Consider the following 16,837-nt stretch of genomic DNA (forward strand, 5'->3'; position numbering starts at 1 on the left):
AGCCATTCCCCAGTTGATGAACATACCCTCAATTTCCAATTTTTTGCCACCACTAAATAACCTACTATAAATATTTTTGTATATATAGTTCCTTTTTCTTTTTGTTTTTTTACCTCTTTGGGATACAGACTTAATAGTGGTATTGCTTGGTCAGAGGGTATGTATAGTTTTGTATTATGCCCAAAGAGCATAGTTGATGCTACCTGATTCTTTGTAAGTCTTGTAGATGCTCTTTAGTAGACTGTCCAAGGAAAATCCATTTAACTTACTAGAACCTTTTTTATAGGTCTATTTACATTTTATAGGTACTGGGCAAGCCTCTGGCTGTTCATCTGCTCTCTCTTGCTGTCAATAAATGATTGGAAATTTGTTTGGCATTTTTTCAGATTAACTTTGTAAATGAGTCAGAAATCTAAATGACAGTTTTGTTATTTTATATGCTAAGGTTAATTGAAGCTAGTACTTATTAGTTTATTGGGAGTTGAGTGTCCCCAGTTTAGTAAGTTTGGTAATTTAGTATTTCAGGGATCATTTCCCCATCATTCTGTACTAGTTTAGCAAATTGGAGCCCCTCTAAGCCTTTGCATTCTGTTGGACTTTTGTCCATGTCTGTAAAAATCCTTCAGAGATTTTATCCTTGGGCAGAAGGCCTTTCTCATAAATATCAATGTTAGCTCTTAGATTGTCCATCTTCTTTACTTAACATAACTAGGCACCTTTTCTGATTATATTTGTTTATTCTTTTTTTTTATACTTGTTTATTCTTGAAGGATTTAATGCCATCTTTCACACGTAGATCATTATTGGTAATTTCCTGCAGTCTTTTTGCATGTTTTCCACACATCTTTCAGTTTCTCTTTGGGGTCATTTGTGATTCTTCTGGGATGTTGGTGATAAAGTGATAGGTTTGTATGTATCCAGCACTTTTGGGGTTCTTGGCAGGTAGTATACATTCCCAAATAAAATCCAAACTGGTCGTCTTGTTCAATTCTGATCTAGGTCATTGTCTACCTGCAGAACCTCTCTAAGATATATATACACTAATGAAGTAACTGTTGTCTGCCATCTGATTGTATGTTATCTTTCTAATATATATTCTTAATTGTGATGATTCAAAAGGTCTGAGAAACATAGTTTCTGGGTAATTTAATCATTTTATAAATAAGGCCAGCAGGTTATTAATAATAGGATGATCATTTGGCCATCTCTGTTAGACCAAAGACCCCTACTGGTGGTGGTGTTGCAGTTTATATGTCCTTCGAAGAGGAGGTGTTCATGAGGAATGGCAATCAACTCAGATTAGTTAACACAGAGACAGGTGTGGGCTACATTAAAATGATGGTCTTGGAGTACATGCTTAGAATATTCAAATCTTGGTCAAAAAGACATCAATTTCCATATCACCTGTCTTGATAATAGGAAGAATCAGCCTTTCCCCAGGCCTGTCAGAGCAAACACAATGAATGAGCAGGAGTATACCATTAGCCCATACTTAGAATTTCCATTACTGTCTGATTAGGTCTTGGCTTGGGTAAATCTCTAACAGAGATTTCCCACACTGGTTGGTTTCTGGATGAGAAACTAGAAAAGGGATAAAAAAAAATGGTCCTAATGTAATGACTAGTAATTAGAAATATTCATTTCTCACATTATTCATTGTTTTTCTACTTTGTGGGTAGTTTGGAGGTGATATTTGATATTTTGCTGTGTAGTTTTAGTAGAAAGATGACAAGTTGTCAAAAACAGTAGGCTGGATTGTTGTAGTAAAGTGTTTGTCTCTCAAAACCCTTCATAATCTTCTATCCTCTTTCTATCTTTCCAGTCTTTACATCCCCTCCAAGTATTCTGCAATGCAGTGTTGCTGGCCTTTTTACATTCCTCAAGACGCTGCATGACCCTCACTAAAGCCCTACCTTCTTCAAAAAGTCTTTCTCATTCCTTATTCTTAGTGCTTCTTCTCTGAGATAATCTTTAATTTATCCTGTATGTATCATGTTTATAATTGTTTACATGTTTTCTCTTGTATTAGACCAGGAGCTCTTTGAGAGCAGGGAATAAGCTGTTTTTGTTTTGTTTTGCCTTTCACTTTTCTTTGTATCCCCAGTGCTTATTAGCACAGTGCCTAGCACACAGTAGGCCTTAATAAATGCTAGTTGGGGGCAGAGCCAAGATGGAGTAAAAGCAGTGACTTGCTTGAGCTCTCCCCCAAACCCCTCCAAATACCTATAAAAAATAGCTCTAAACAAATTCTAAAGCAGCAGAACCCACAAAAAGACAGAGCAAAACAAATTTTCAGCCCAAGATAGCCTGGATGGTTGATCAGAAAGGTATATCGCGTTGGGCTGGGAGAGGAACGCAGTTCGGCATGGGCACGCAGCCCGCAGCAAGCCTTGAGCAGACCTCAGAAGACTAAATCGTGGGTAGCTGTGGCGATTTCCAGATTTCTCAACCCGTGAACGCCAAAGACAACTTAGAAGGTCAGTGGGAAAAGTCTGTGTCTGCGGTGAGACACAGAAGCCGGTGGTCTCAGCTTCAGTCCTGGAGCTCGGCCAGGGCAGCGGCTGCCTCCTAAGCTTTCGGCCCACAGACTGAGGGGGAATTGAGTGGCTGATCAGAGGGGGATTGCAGGGATCTCTCTGATGGTGCAGGATTCTCTTGCTTTGCCCATGCTTGGATCTGGGTCACAGATCTGGGTGGTGGTCCTGGGGTGAGGAGGAGCGCTGGCATGGTGGAGCTTGTAATGGCTGTGGAGAGGAAACCCTCCTCACAGTTCCAAGACAGAAAAGAGTGCTCATAGACCAGAGCACAGACCAGGAAAGGAGTAAACACCTCGCTCTACATCATAGAACCTTGGAAGAACTGAAAATTTATAGGTCCCTAGAAGTATCTCTGAAAACAGCTACACAAAACCCCTGAAGCTTGGGACAGTACATTCTCCACACTGGAAACACTCCTACCTTAAAGTGTTTATAACTCAAGTAATTGGCCAGGATCATGAGCAAGCAGCGCAAAAAGAGTCAGACTATATTATCTTATTTGATGACAAAGAAGTTCAAAACATACAACCAAAAGAAGACAACAAAGCCAAAACTCCTACATCGAAAGCCTCCAAGAAAAATATGAATTGGTCCCAGGCCATGGAAGAGCTCAAAAAGGATTTTGAGAAGCAAGTAAGAGAAGTAGAGGAAAAACTGAGAGTGATGCTAAAGGAGACCCCAAAAAATACTGAAGAAAATAACACCTTATAAAATAGCCTAACCCAAATGGCAAAAGAGGTCCAAAAAAGCCAATGAAGAGAAGAATGCCCTTAAAAGCAAAATTGGTCAAGTGGAAAAGGAAGTCCAAAAGCTTGCTGAAGAAAATACTTCCTTAAAAATTAGAATGAAGAAATTGGAAGATAGGGGCAATTTGAGAAATCAAGGCACTGTAACACTATTCCAAAGGAATGAAAAAAATAGAAGAGAATGTGAAATATCTCATTGGAAAAACAACTGACCTGGAAAATAGATCCAGGAGAGAGAATTTAAAAATTATTGGACTATCTGAAAGCCATGATCAAAAAAAGAGCCTGGACATCATCTTTCAAGAAATTATCAAGGAAAACTGCCCTGATATTTTAGAACCAGAGGGCAAAATGAAATTGAAAGAATCCACCGATCACCTCCTGAAAGAGATCCCCAAAGGAAAACTCCTAGGAATATTGTAGCCAAATTCCAGAATTCCCAGGTCAAGAAGAAGATATTGCAAGCAGCCAGAAGGAAACTATTCAAGTATTGTGGAAACACAATCAGGTTAACACAAGATTTAACAGCCTCTACATTAAGGGTCCGGAGGGCATGGAGTATCATATTCCGGAGGGCAAAGGAGTTAGGACTACAACCTAGAATTACCTACCCAGCAAAACTGAGTGTAATCCTGCAGGGTAAAAAATGGTCATTCAGTAAAATAGGGGACTTTCAAGCATAGCTGTGGAAAAGACCAGAGCTGAATAGAAAATTTGACCTTCAAATGCAAGATTCAAGTGAAACATGGAAGAGGTAAACAGGAAAGAGAAATCATAAGAGACTTATTAAGGTTGAACTGTTTACATTCCTGCAGGGAAAGATGATATTTGTAACTCATGAGTCCTTTGTCAGTACTAGGATAGTGGAAGGGAAAAAATTATATGTTTGTATAGATAGATAGAGAGCACAGGGTAAGTTGAAGATGAAGGAGTGCTATCTGGAAAATAAAAATAAGGGACGGGAGAAGATTATACTGGGAGAAGGAGAAAGGGAGAAGAGAATGAGGTAAACTATCTCACGTGAAACAGATAAGAAAAGTCTTTTTACAGTGGAGGGGAAGTGGGGGAAGGTGAGAGGAAATGAATGAATCTTATTCTCATAGGATTTGGCTTAAGGAGGGAATAACATACACAATGGGGTGTGGAAATCTATCTTATCCTACAGGAAAATAAGGGGGGATGGGGACAAGAGAGCAGGGACATGACAGAGGGGAGGGCAGATTGAGGGAGGGGTTAATCAAAAGCAAACACTTCTGAGGAGGGACAGGGTCAAAAGAGAAAATAGAATAAATGGGGGGTAGGATAGAATGAAGGGAAAAATACTTAGTTTTTCACAGCAGGACTACTATGGAAGTGTTTTGCATGACTATACATCTATGACCTGTATTGAGATGCTTGCCTTTTCAATGAGGGTGGGTGGGGAGGGAGGAAGGGAGAAAATTAGTAACCCAGAGTTTTAAAAACACATATTAAAAATAAAAATAAAATAAAAATAAATGCTAGTTGACTGACAGTAATTGGGGAAAGGCTTATGCATTTTGATTTTTCTTATCACTGGCAAAAATAATTTTAATGAAACAAATATCTGTTTTATAGTCTTGAGCTAAGTAAATGAAAATTTTAAAGTCTCAAAACAAGCAGACTAACTCAAGTTAGAGTTGGAATAGATCTAAGAGCTCATTTAGACCTTATTTTTTTAAATTAATTTTTAGTTTTCAGCATTCACTTCCATAAGCTTTTAAGTTTTAAATTTTCTCCCCCTCCCTTCCTACCTCTTTCCACAAAATGATGTGCAATCTGATATAGGCTGTACATATACATTCCTATTAAACATATTTTCACATTTCTCATGTTGTAAAAAAGAATTAGAACCAATAAGAGGAACCACAAGAAAGAAGAAACAAAACAAAAGAAAAAAAAGAGCAAATAGTATGCTTCGATCTGCGTTCAAACTCTATAGTTCTTTCTCTGAGTATGGATAGCATTTTCCATCATGAGACTTTTGGAGATGCCTTAGATCCTTGCATTGTTGAGAAGAGCTAAGTTTGTCAAAGTTAGTCATTGCACAACAGGTGGCTCTTAATGTGTACAACGTTCTTCTGGTTTTGCTCACTTCAGTCAGCATCAGTCTATACAAGTGTTTTCTAGGTTTTTCTGAAGTCTGCTTGCTCATCATTTCTTAGAGCTCAATAGTATTCCATTACATTCATATACCACGACTTGTTCAGCCATTCCCCAATTGATGGGCATCCCCTCAAATTCCAATTTTTTTGCTACCACAGAAAGAACTGCTATAAATTTTTTTGTACATGTGGGTCCTTTTCCTACTTTTATGATCTCTTTGGGCTACAGCCCTAGAAATGCTATTGCTGGGTCAAAGGGTATGCACATTTTTGTAGTCCTTTGGGCATAGTTCCAAATTGCTCTCCAAAATGGTTGGATCAGTTCACAATTCCACCAACAATGCATTAATGTTCCAATTTTCCCACATCTCCAACATTTATCATTTTCCTGTTTTGTCATGTTAGCCAGTCTGATAGGTGTGAAGTTAGCTCTTATTTTTTAGATGAGGAAGCTGAGGTCCAGAGGTTAAGTGACTTACTCAGTGTCACATAGGCGACCAATAGGCAGGGTTTGAAACCAGGTTTTTTGGCTCTTTGAGTACCACACTTTTATTTTGCCATGGGTAAAAATACTGTGCAATTTGGAGTGGTGTTTTTTGATCTGATATTTTTTTTTCTTTCATTGCTTTTAAATTACCTTTCACTTGTAGTCCTGACGTTTAATGATTATGTATGTGCCTGAGGGAAGTTAAGTTGAAGTTCTTCCCTTTTGGCATCCTGTGTGGATTCTTCTGATTATGTAAATTGTCCCTTGATTTTAATATTTCTAGGAATTTTATCATACTGTTTTTTGAAATAGAGTGCTTAAACACTGTATTTTCACACAGATGTGAGGGATCTAGTTTACTTTTGAGTGTCTCTCTTAGTGCTGACCTCTATTGGATCTGTTGCATTCTCTTCTAAAGCTTCCAAGCATTCTTCTAGTTGTGTTTATTTAAGCTCATTGTGTTAATTCCTTTGATTGTTCAGCCATTGCAAAACAATTTTATTTCTCAATAAATGTAGTGTTTTAAATGTTCTCCTTGGACATTTTCAGATAATGAATTTCATTGTCATAGTCTTGCTCATTCTTTAGATGTTTAAAAAAAATTTTCCTTCATTATCTCTATTATCCACATTGATATGTCTTTCAATAGTTCCTATTTCATTTAGGGGCCACTGTTTGTGTTAATATTTTATTTTTTCTTCTTGGTAACTTATCCTTGATTTCTTAAAATCTATAAATTCATTTGTTTATTTTATTAAAATTTTTTTATTTTATTAAAATTATTTATTTTATTATTTTGTTAAAAGTTAGAACTTTTCTCTTATAAATAAATTTATTTATCTCTAATTTATTTATTTATTTATCTCTAATTTATTTATTTATCTCTAATTTGTTTATCTCTAAATTACTTATTTATCTCTAATAAATAAATTATTATTTTATTAAAAGTTAGAACTTTTCTCTTATTTTGTTTCGTATTTTATTATTTATTATTTTATTTATTTTTATTTTATTATTTATTTATTATATTATTATATATAATATGATATATGATATAATATATAATGTAATATATAATATAATATATAATACAATAATATGTAATATATAATATAATAATATATAATAGGCAATATAATATATAAATATAATATATAGCATAATAGAATATATAATAGACTAATAATAGAATAATTATATATAATATATAAAATATGTAATAATAAATTATCATTATATTTATTATTTATTATTTTTTTAAAAGTTAGAACTTTTCTCTTATTTATTTCAGTAACAATTCCTTTTCCTTCTCTGCAAAACAACTTTTTTGGGAAGTAACATTATTTTTTTCTGTGTTGGCTATTTCTGTTTTCGGAGAGGAAGGAAGGAAACAGTTATTTATTAGGCATCTTTTATGTGCCAGACACTATGCTAAGTGCTTTATAAATATTATCTCACTTGATTTTTTTTTCTTTTTTTGATGAGGCAGTCAGGGTGAAGTGACTTGCTCAGGGTCCCACAGCTAGTAAGTGTCAAGTGTCTGAAGCCAGATTTGAACTCAGGTCCTCTTGACTCTAAGGCCGGAGCTCTATCCACTGTGCCACTTAGCTGCCCCATCTCACTTGATTTTCATAAGAACCCTGAAAGGCCAGTGCTCCTCTTTCATAGTTCAGGAAGCTGAAGCAGCCAGCGGCTAAGTGACTTGCCAAGTGTCACTCAGGAAGTATCTGAGACCAGATTTAAACTCAGGTCTTCCTGACTGCAGGCCGGCCTAGCACTGCATCTACTGTGCCATCTAGTTATTTCCAGAGAGGTGTATAAAAGAGTAAACTGTTTAATGACCTATTACTCCATCTTCTTGCTAGATTGTAGAATGAGAGCTCTCAGTTTCATTTCTGAGCAGTCTGTTATTAGAAAGTTTATTCCATGAAGTTTAAACCTAGTTTCTTTTAGCTTACTGTTGTTGGGCCTAATTCTATCTTGTGCAGCTACACAGAAGTATAATCCCAATTCTCAGGAATTTTAATGCTGTTACTTAGTATTTTTCCTATGTTACCTTACAAATATTTTCTTTTATAGGCTTAACATTACCAGTACTAATTATAACTTAAATTGACATCACATCAGATCTGTTTTTTGTTTTTTTATTTTTTTGCTAGGCAATGGGATTAAGTGACTTGCCCACAGTCACACAGCTAGTAAGTGGCAAGTGTCTGAGGCCAAATTTGAACTCAGGTCCTCCTGATTCCATGGCTGGTGCTCTAACCACTGCGCCACCTAGCTGCCCCTATGGCAGACTTTCAAAAACCATTTTGATCATTCTATTCTTTCAAAAACCATTTTGATCATCCTATTCTTGAAACTTTTTAGTTTTATCATCTTTGAAAATATAAAAAATGTGCTTGTCAGAGCCCAGCATATAGTGCTCTAGATGTACCTTGATCAGTACATAAGTGTGGTAGAACTGCTTACTTTATTTTTAACATTATGTTATTCAGCCTAAGAATAAATCAACTTTTAAATTGGTGAGATTGAGTTTGTCATCTGTGTAACTTATTAGACTTTTTAAATAAAAAATTCACTAACTACTTATAGAGCACCTACTGTATATAGACTCCTATGCTAGGTGGAGGGAATGATACAAAATTTATTTACTAGCTGTCTTCATGGAAACTTTAGGCTGTTTTACATCATGTGTAGTCAAGCCTGATCTTCACTATCCTTTTTTTTTTTTTTTTTTTTTTTTAAGGCTAAATACAAGACATTATGTGAATGAATCTTTGTTGAGCTTAATTTTTCTAGATCATCATTCTGGCCCTTTATATCTTGATTATGTCATTCTGTTTTCTGGCATCCTCAGATTTGATAAGCTTGCCTTCACTGAAGTCATTCTGCAGATTGTTCCATCTGTCATCCCTAGTCTCTAATCTTCAGTCTTTTCCTCTCTGTTTTTGGGCTGCAGATGATTTTCAGATCTATTTATCTGTCCTGACCTCCAGTCTTGTATCTCCAACTGCCTCTTAGACATCTCAGACTTGATATCCTGTAGATAATTCAAACTCAGCCTGTTCAGAACAGAATTCATCAGCTTTCCCTGAAAACCTCCTCTTCCTAACTTCTTTTTTACCATTGAGGACTCCCATCAGCTAAGCTCACAACCTAGTTGTCATCCTTGACTTCTCTATCACACTAATTTCACAGAACCATTATGTTAACAAGTCTTACCATTTGTACATTTACAAAATCTTTATATGTGTTCCCTTTTCTCTGATGATCAGTGGTCAAGCCTAATCTTCACTGTCCTGTATTTGGTCAGTTGATTTTTTTTTTTTAAAGGATAGGTGCAAGACATTACATGAATGAATCCTTGCTTAAACAGCTACTGCCTTAGTACAGGCTCTCATTTCAGTCTTGGACTATTGCAGTAGCTTTTTGGTTGATATCCCTGCCTCAAATTTCTACCCAATTTAATCTGTCCCATACTCAGCTACCAAAGTGATTTTCCTAAAGTTCAGGTCTGACTGTGTGTCATCCTATCCCTGAATCAGCAAACTCCAGTAGCTACTTATTACTTCTAGGATCAAATATAAAATCCTTTGACATTTAAAGCCCTTCCCAGAGACCACAAAAAGATAATGGAGTAGGAGGAAGCCATATAGCCTGGCTTCCCTTATAGCTTTTTCAGCAAAAGATTTTAGAAGAGCATCAGACCAAGAAGTGATTAAAAAATCTAAGAAGAAATTACAATGAGTGATCTTTCTAGCGCAAGATCACAAATTCACCTCATAGGCAAATTAGCAGGACAGGAACCATGGAACAGAAGTGGGCTATTTGCAGATTCAATCCCTAGTCTGTGATTGTAGGACTGTTATTCTTACACCAAAGTGAATTTCTGATTGAGCCTCGTGGACTTTGAACAGGGGTAAGCAGGCAGTTCTTTAATTCTCAATCTGTTAAATCTTCCACCTAGCTGATGGGGCTGGAGCAAGCAACTCTTGACTGGAACTTAATGCAGCAGTAAGTCTGCAGTTATGTTATCTAGATTCAAATTAGAATTCAGAGCGTGGAAAGCCCAAGAAGGCAGTATAGGGACCATACAATTGATCAGACTGCAGAGGACCCACTGACAGTTTGTAGCTTTCTGGTCTGAGCTTTCTCTGATTTTTGAAGGAGCTCAAAACATTCAGTACCCAGAGAAAGTAACAGATAAAATTCCTTAGGATTATATAAGGAAAAGACAGTTCCACCATTAATATATAGGGCCTGGCCCTAACACAGAGTCTTAATCTGGCAAGTAAGGTTGGGTTAATGAGTTAAAAACAAAAAAGATAAAGAGCTATTATGATGTCAGAGATGCCCAAGGCATAAATCCAGTTGATTATACCTTCAAACACATAGAAACAAAGGGTCAAAGAAAAGTAAAACTTGGCCAAGAGGTCAATTATAATTCCTATAAGAAAAAAATAAAGTTTTTTTAAAGTTAAAAATGATAAAAAATGAAAAGAGAATGTTAGAGGAAGGATTTAGAAAATTAATGAGTGCTTTAAAGGAAAGACTTGGAAAGAGAGTGTAGCATTATAAAATCTAACCCATGTAACAGATGCCATGAAAATTAGAATGGACCAAACAACAGTTAATGAGCTTGGGACAAGAAGAAATATTAAAACAAAATGAAAAGTTTGCAAAAAAAGAAGAAAAGATATTTTTATCAAAAACAGTTAATGTGGAAAATAGATTGTTCAGTTGTTTCAGTCATATCCTATCCTTCATGACCCCGTTTGGGATTTTCTTGGCAAAGATACTGGAGTGGTTTGCTATTTCCTTCTCCAGCTCATTTAACAGATGAAGAAACTAAGACAAACAGGGTAAGTGATTCGCCCAGGGTCACATAGCTATTAAGTGTCTGAGGCTGGATTTGAACTCATTTCTTTCTGACTCCAGGCCTGTCAATTCTATCTGCTGTGACACCTAGCTGTCCAGAAAACAAATTAAGAATTTTTGAAATACTCAAAAGTTAGGACCAAAAAATGAGCCTGGATATCATATTTTAAGAAATATGAAAACTGCCTAGACATATTAGAACAAGAGGGCAAAAATGAAAATAGAAAGAATCTACCCATCACATCCTAAGTTAAACCCCTAAATGAACACTTCTAAGAATATCATAACCAAAATCAAGAGATTCTAAATTAAAAAACTACCGCAAGCAACCAAAAACTAAGTTTGAGTGTCAAGGAGCTCACTAGTCCGTATCAGACAAGATTCAGCAGCTATCGCCAAAAGAGAGAGGAGGGTATAGACTATGATATTCCAAAAGGTGAAAAAGATTTAGACTTAAAACCAAAAATAACCTTGCTACTTATAGGAGTAAGTAGAAACATAAAAACGTAAATACAAATGAAAAAGGAATTATATAAGGCTGAAGTTTGCATTTTTTGTATTGTAATGGAGGGGTGTGGTGATAAAAGTGTCCTCTCAGAACTCAAGTGTCATTAGGGATCATAGAGACAGTCAAATAACATGGAGAGCCTAGGAGTTGTTTTGTTTTTATGATCTTAAGAAAGAAAAGAGAAGGAAAAAAAGATACCCCACAGAAAAATAGAGTGAGGAAACATTTCACATAATTGGAGAATGGAAGTAGAAATCTGTGGGTGTCTTTTGAACCTCAGTTTTGTGTGAATTGGGCAAAGGAGCATAGAAAACATACACACGTACACACATGCACAGTTTGGTGGAAAAATGCATTTATTCAGAAGGGAAATAAGAGAAAAAATGGGCAGCGAGGTGGTGCAGTGGATAGAGCACTGGTCCTGGAATCAGGACCAGTTCAAATCCAGCCTCAGACACATAACACTTACTAGCTATCTGTATGGCTCTGGGCAAGTCACTTAACCCCACCTGCCTCACCAAAATAATAATAATAATAATAATAATAGAAAAAGGAAGGGGAGAGAGAAGAGGAAGAGAAGAGAGTGAATAAACATTTATGTAGTGCTTAATATGTGCCAGACACTGTGCTAAGCACTTTACAAATATCTCGTTTGATCCTCACAACAACACTCTAATAACACAGGTTGAAATGAGTATTAATCATAAGCAGAACAAGCCATAAGTTTAAAGGGGATCCCAAAATGGATTTAGCAGAAAGGAAAGTTTATTTTTTGGGACATGACCAATATAGGAATTTGTTTTGCTTGACTATACATGTTTGTTACAAGAGGTTTTTGTTTGTTTTTCTTTTGGTTTTTAAAGTAGATGAGAATGACAGAAAAGGAAAATAGTAAATATTGGAGGGGATATGGGAAAATTGGGACACTAATGTCCACTGTTGGTGGAGTTGTGATCTGATCCAACCATTCTAGAGAGCTATTTGTAGCTATGCACAGAGGGCTATAACTGCATACTCTGATCTAGCTAGGTCTGAGAGAAAAAGGAAAGGGAAGAGGACCTATTTATAGCAGCTCTTTTTGTAGTGGCAAAGAATTGGAAATTGAAGGGATATCCATCAGTTGGGGAATGACTGCCAAGTTGTGGTGGATGGTTGTAATGGAATACTATTGTGCAATAAGAAAGGAGCAGAGCTTTCAGAAAAACCTGGAAAAACTTACATGAACTAATATAAAGTGAAGTAAGCAGAACTAGGAGAACATCATACACAGAAATAGCAACATAGTATGATGATCACCTGTGAATGACTTCACTGTTCTCAGCAATACAGTGATCCACCAATCCAAAGGACTTATGATGAAAAATGCTATATACCCTCCAGAGAAAGAACTGATAGAGTCTGAATGCAGATGGAAGCATACTATTTTTCACTTTATTTTTTGGTGGTTTTTTTTTTGTCTGTGTTTTCTTTTACAACATGACTAATATGGAAATATGTTTTGTATAATTATACATGTATATCTCAAAGAGTGAGGGAAGGAGAGAATTTGGAACTCAAAACAAAAAGAATGTTAATTGTTTTTACATGTAATTGGGAAAACATTATTTTAAAAAGCCATTAAAAGCTAAAAAAAAAAGTAAATAAGAGAGGGAAAATAAATGCTTAATTGAAAAAAATTAATTTTTAAAAAATCCCTCACAACAACCATGCTCATTTTTATATTTCTAGTCTTATACTTCACTTTCTACCATGTATTTTATGATCCCACAATACCTGCCTTCTTGCTATTTCTTCCACTCTTGCTCCCTTCTCTGTATCTTTTCAATGGATATCTCTCATACATGGAATGCTCTTCCTCTTTGCCTCTGCGCTGTGGCTTTCCAGACTTCTTTCAAGTCCCAGCTTTCGTAAGAGGGCTTTCCTGGTCGTCTTCATCGTGTTCTTCCTACCTCACCCACCTCCACTCCAACTTATGCCTTCCTTCTGAGACATTACCAACCATCTAATTTGTTTATATCCTGTAGATATATAGCTGTTTGTGTATTAGAATGTGGGCTCATTGAGGATGGGAACTTCATATTTTTGTCTTTCTTTGTATTTAGTACTTAGCAAAATGCTTGGCACATATTGAGTGCTTAATAAATGCATTGCTACCTTGGGCAAGTCACTTAACCCCGATTGCCTGCAGCGTGCCATTAGATACCTCCCTTTTATTGACATTGATATTATAGAATACTATTCTGTACATCCTATACTCTGGATACAGTTGCTTCATGATAAGCTTCTAATTAGGATGTAAAGTTTTCATTTTCTGTAAGTATAGTCCTGGCACCTAGCACTTGGCATATATGTAGTAGCTTCATAATAATAATTGGTTATTGATAATACCCTTGAAATTTATCTAAATACTTTAAAATCAAGTCATCTAGACATTTTGCCAACAAAAATAATTGTAACCATTAAATATTTTTAAAATTGAAAAATTGTAGAACCTAAGAAGTGAAATTTTTAAATTTTCTTCACTTAAAGTGAGAGCAATGACTTAAATTACCAGCATTCTTTGAAAACATTAACTTAATTTCTATGTTAATATGAGCCTTAAAACCTTTTGTGTAATCTATTCCACTCTCCATCCTACCTTTTTCCTCCCCACACTCAAAGGTACGACTGACTACTTTAGCATTCTTTCATTTAACTTGAGTAAATAAATTTTCCTTTCTCTTTCTATTTTAGGTCCATTTCCATGTGATATCTGTGGTCGCCAGTTCAATGACACTGGAAATTTGAAACGACACATAGAATGTACTCATGGTGGAAAGAGAAAATGGACTTGTTTTATATGTGGAAAATCAGTAAGAGAAAGGTGAGGTGTTACCTAGAGACCTCATCTCAATTTGTTATTATAATAATCAGAAAAATACGGTTAATGGTTGTTTGGAAAAATTACAAGTAATAATAAGGTGGAGAACATTTGCAGGAAGTCTAGCATAATGGTGAAGAGTCAAGATCATGTTCTATGAGCATTGGCTGAAGGAACTGGTAACATTCAACCTGGAAGAGAGCAGACTTATGGGTTATACGATAGCTATCTCAGTATTGGAGGGAACATCAGGTGGAAGAGGGGCTAAGCTTGTTCTGTTTATTTGCAGAAGGCAGAGCTAGCAGCAGCATGTGGAAATTGCAAAGGTAAATTTAGATTTTATGGAAGAGAAAAAAATATACTGATAGAGCTCTGCAAAATGGAATTTGTAGCTTCAGGAGGTAGCAGATTTCCCCTTAATGAGTAAGTGGAAAAAACATTGATTTAGTACTTACTATAAGCAAAGCATTGTGCTTTTTCAATGTCTTTAAACAAAGGCTCGATGATCTCTTGGATATGTTCTACAAGGGTATTCTTGTTTAGGTATAGGTTGGAATAAGCTTTGGAGATCCCTTCCAACTTAAATTCTATGGTTGAGTCACACTGATTTATGCATTTTATGCCTGAAAATGCGTTAATTTCATTTCTCTTTGGAACAGCTCTAATTGTTAGTAAAATTTTTCTCATTTGAGCCTGAATCCTACCTCTCAGTAAGTTTAAACTCCTCATGCTGCCTTATGGGCCAAGCAAAGCAAATCTAATCACTATTCCACATGAAAGTGCAATTTCAGGACTTTTTTTTTAAAACCAGATTTTCTGTTTGTTATTAGGACCACAAGCTCATAGATCTACAGCTGGAAGCCATATAGTCATATAGGCCAACCCTGTTATTTGACAGATGAGGAAACTGAGGTCTACAGAAGTTAAGAGACTTGTTCAAAGTCACAGGTAGTGTCAGGGGTGGGATTTGAACCCAGATCCTTTAATTCCAGAGTCAGTTTTCTTTCAAGTGTTCCATGGTGTCTTCTCTATTATTATTAGTCAATGAACACTCAAAAGTGAAAGTCAAAATAAATATTTATTATCCTACAGGTCAGTGATAAAGTGTCATAGGGATATCATAGACGTCATAGGATATACCAAGCTTTAGAGTTGGAAGGGAGCTTAGAGATTACCTAGTCTATTGCTCGTTTTACAGGTGAGGAAACAAATCTAGAAAAAAAAAAGTGTCCAACACCCATTAATAGTATTTAATTTGCAATTTTTCTGTGACCTGAAGTGAGTTACATCTTTCTGTCTCCGTTCTAGTATTGTTATGCCTTCTTTAACAGCACCATCTGCTGGCACAGTTACTTCAAGTCTTAACTCTACTTTTCAGAGTTCTGTTAGTGAGCGTTTCCTTACTTTAAGGTGAAACCTAACCTCCAAATAATTCCATATATGTATTGTAATGAGACTATCAGAACAAATACAATCCTTCAACATGATACTACTTCAGATCAATGAAGATGTTGATCTTCCTCTCACTACCCCAAAAATGTCCTATATCATGTTCTATGAGCATTGGCTGAAGGAACTGGTAACATTCAACCTGGAAGAGAGCAGACTTATGGGTTATATGATAGCTATCTCATTATTGGAGGGAACATTAGGTGGAAGAGGGGCTAAGCTTGTTCTGTTTATTTGCAGAAGGCAGAGCTAGCAGCAGCATGTGGAAATTGCAAAGGTAAATTTAGATTTTATGGAAGAGAAAAAAGTATACTGATAGAGCTCTGCAAAATGGAATTTGTAGCTTCAGGAGGTAGCAGATTTCCCCTTAATGAGTAAGTGGAAAAAACATTGATTTAGTACTTACTATAAGCAAAGCATTGTGCTTTTTCAATGTCTTTAAACAAAGGCTCGATGATCTCTTGGATATGTTCTACAAGGTGTAGGTTGGAATAAGCTTTATTTGACAGAAATAAAGAGTGACAACATACGAATATAATTTAAGTAGTTTTTCCCAAAAGTCCTCCAGAAAATTACAATCCTAGTGTAATTTCTCTTTCCCTACAGATTATGTCCTGTCTTAGGGAAGCTGTCAAAAGTTAGCTAACACTGCCTTAGTAGTAACAGGACTGCAATATGGAGTGGCAGAAGTGGCTTCCTAGAAACTCATGCCTTAGATCTCCTAAGTAGTTTTGTGGGTGGGTAGAACTCCTTAAAATTTTGTGACTAAATGACATGTAGAGGAAATATCATTTACTTATTGAATACTTAGTGTGATCAGTAGTAACACTGATATTGTAAACTGAATTGTTAGACTCCCTACAGCAAGATTAAGTTTGATTTTTTTTTTCTTATTCACTGTGGTGACTGGGTATTATTGAAACTTTGATATAATAGAAAAAACTCTGGCCAATGAAAAGACAAAGTCTGTTGACTATAGCTATAAAAGACAAAAGGCTGTAGTTTAGTGGCAGTAACAATAATAGGTAACGTTATCTCATTTGATCCTTTGTAATGACCCTGTGAGGTAGGTGCTATTATTATTCCCATTTTACAGATGAAGAAACTGAGGCTAACAGAGGTTGTGACTAGTTCCACACAACTAATAAGGATCTCAAGCCATGTTTGAACTTAAGTTTTCCTGATTCCAGGCCCAGTGCTCTCTGCATTGTGGCACCACCTAGCTGCCCAAGAGATAATAGAGTGG

General features: G+C 35.9%; 1 protein-coding gene across 1 annotated transcript in view; it reads left to right on the forward strand.

Moving 5' to 3' along the window:
• Positions 1 to 16,837, forward strand: part of ZBTB41 (zinc finger and BTB domain containing 41) — a 54,421-nt gene that overhangs the window by 23,923 nt on the left and 13,661 nt on the right. The window contains exon 6 of the mRNA XM_027843429.1: positions 14,016 to 14,145. Coding sequence (XP_027699230.1) covers positions 14,016 to 14,145 — 130 coding nt within the window. The remainder of the gene's footprint in view (positions 1 to 14,015; positions 14,146 to 16,837) is intronic.

This window comes from Vombatus ursinus, unplaced genomic scaffold, assembly GCF_900497805.2.
Source record: "Vombatus ursinus unplaced genomic scaffold, bare-nosed wombat genome assembly UNPS02014909.1, whole genome shotgun sequence".
NCBI classification, from domain to species: Eukaryota; Metazoa; Chordata; class Mammalia; order Diprotodontia; family Vombatidae; genus Vombatus; species Vombatus ursinus.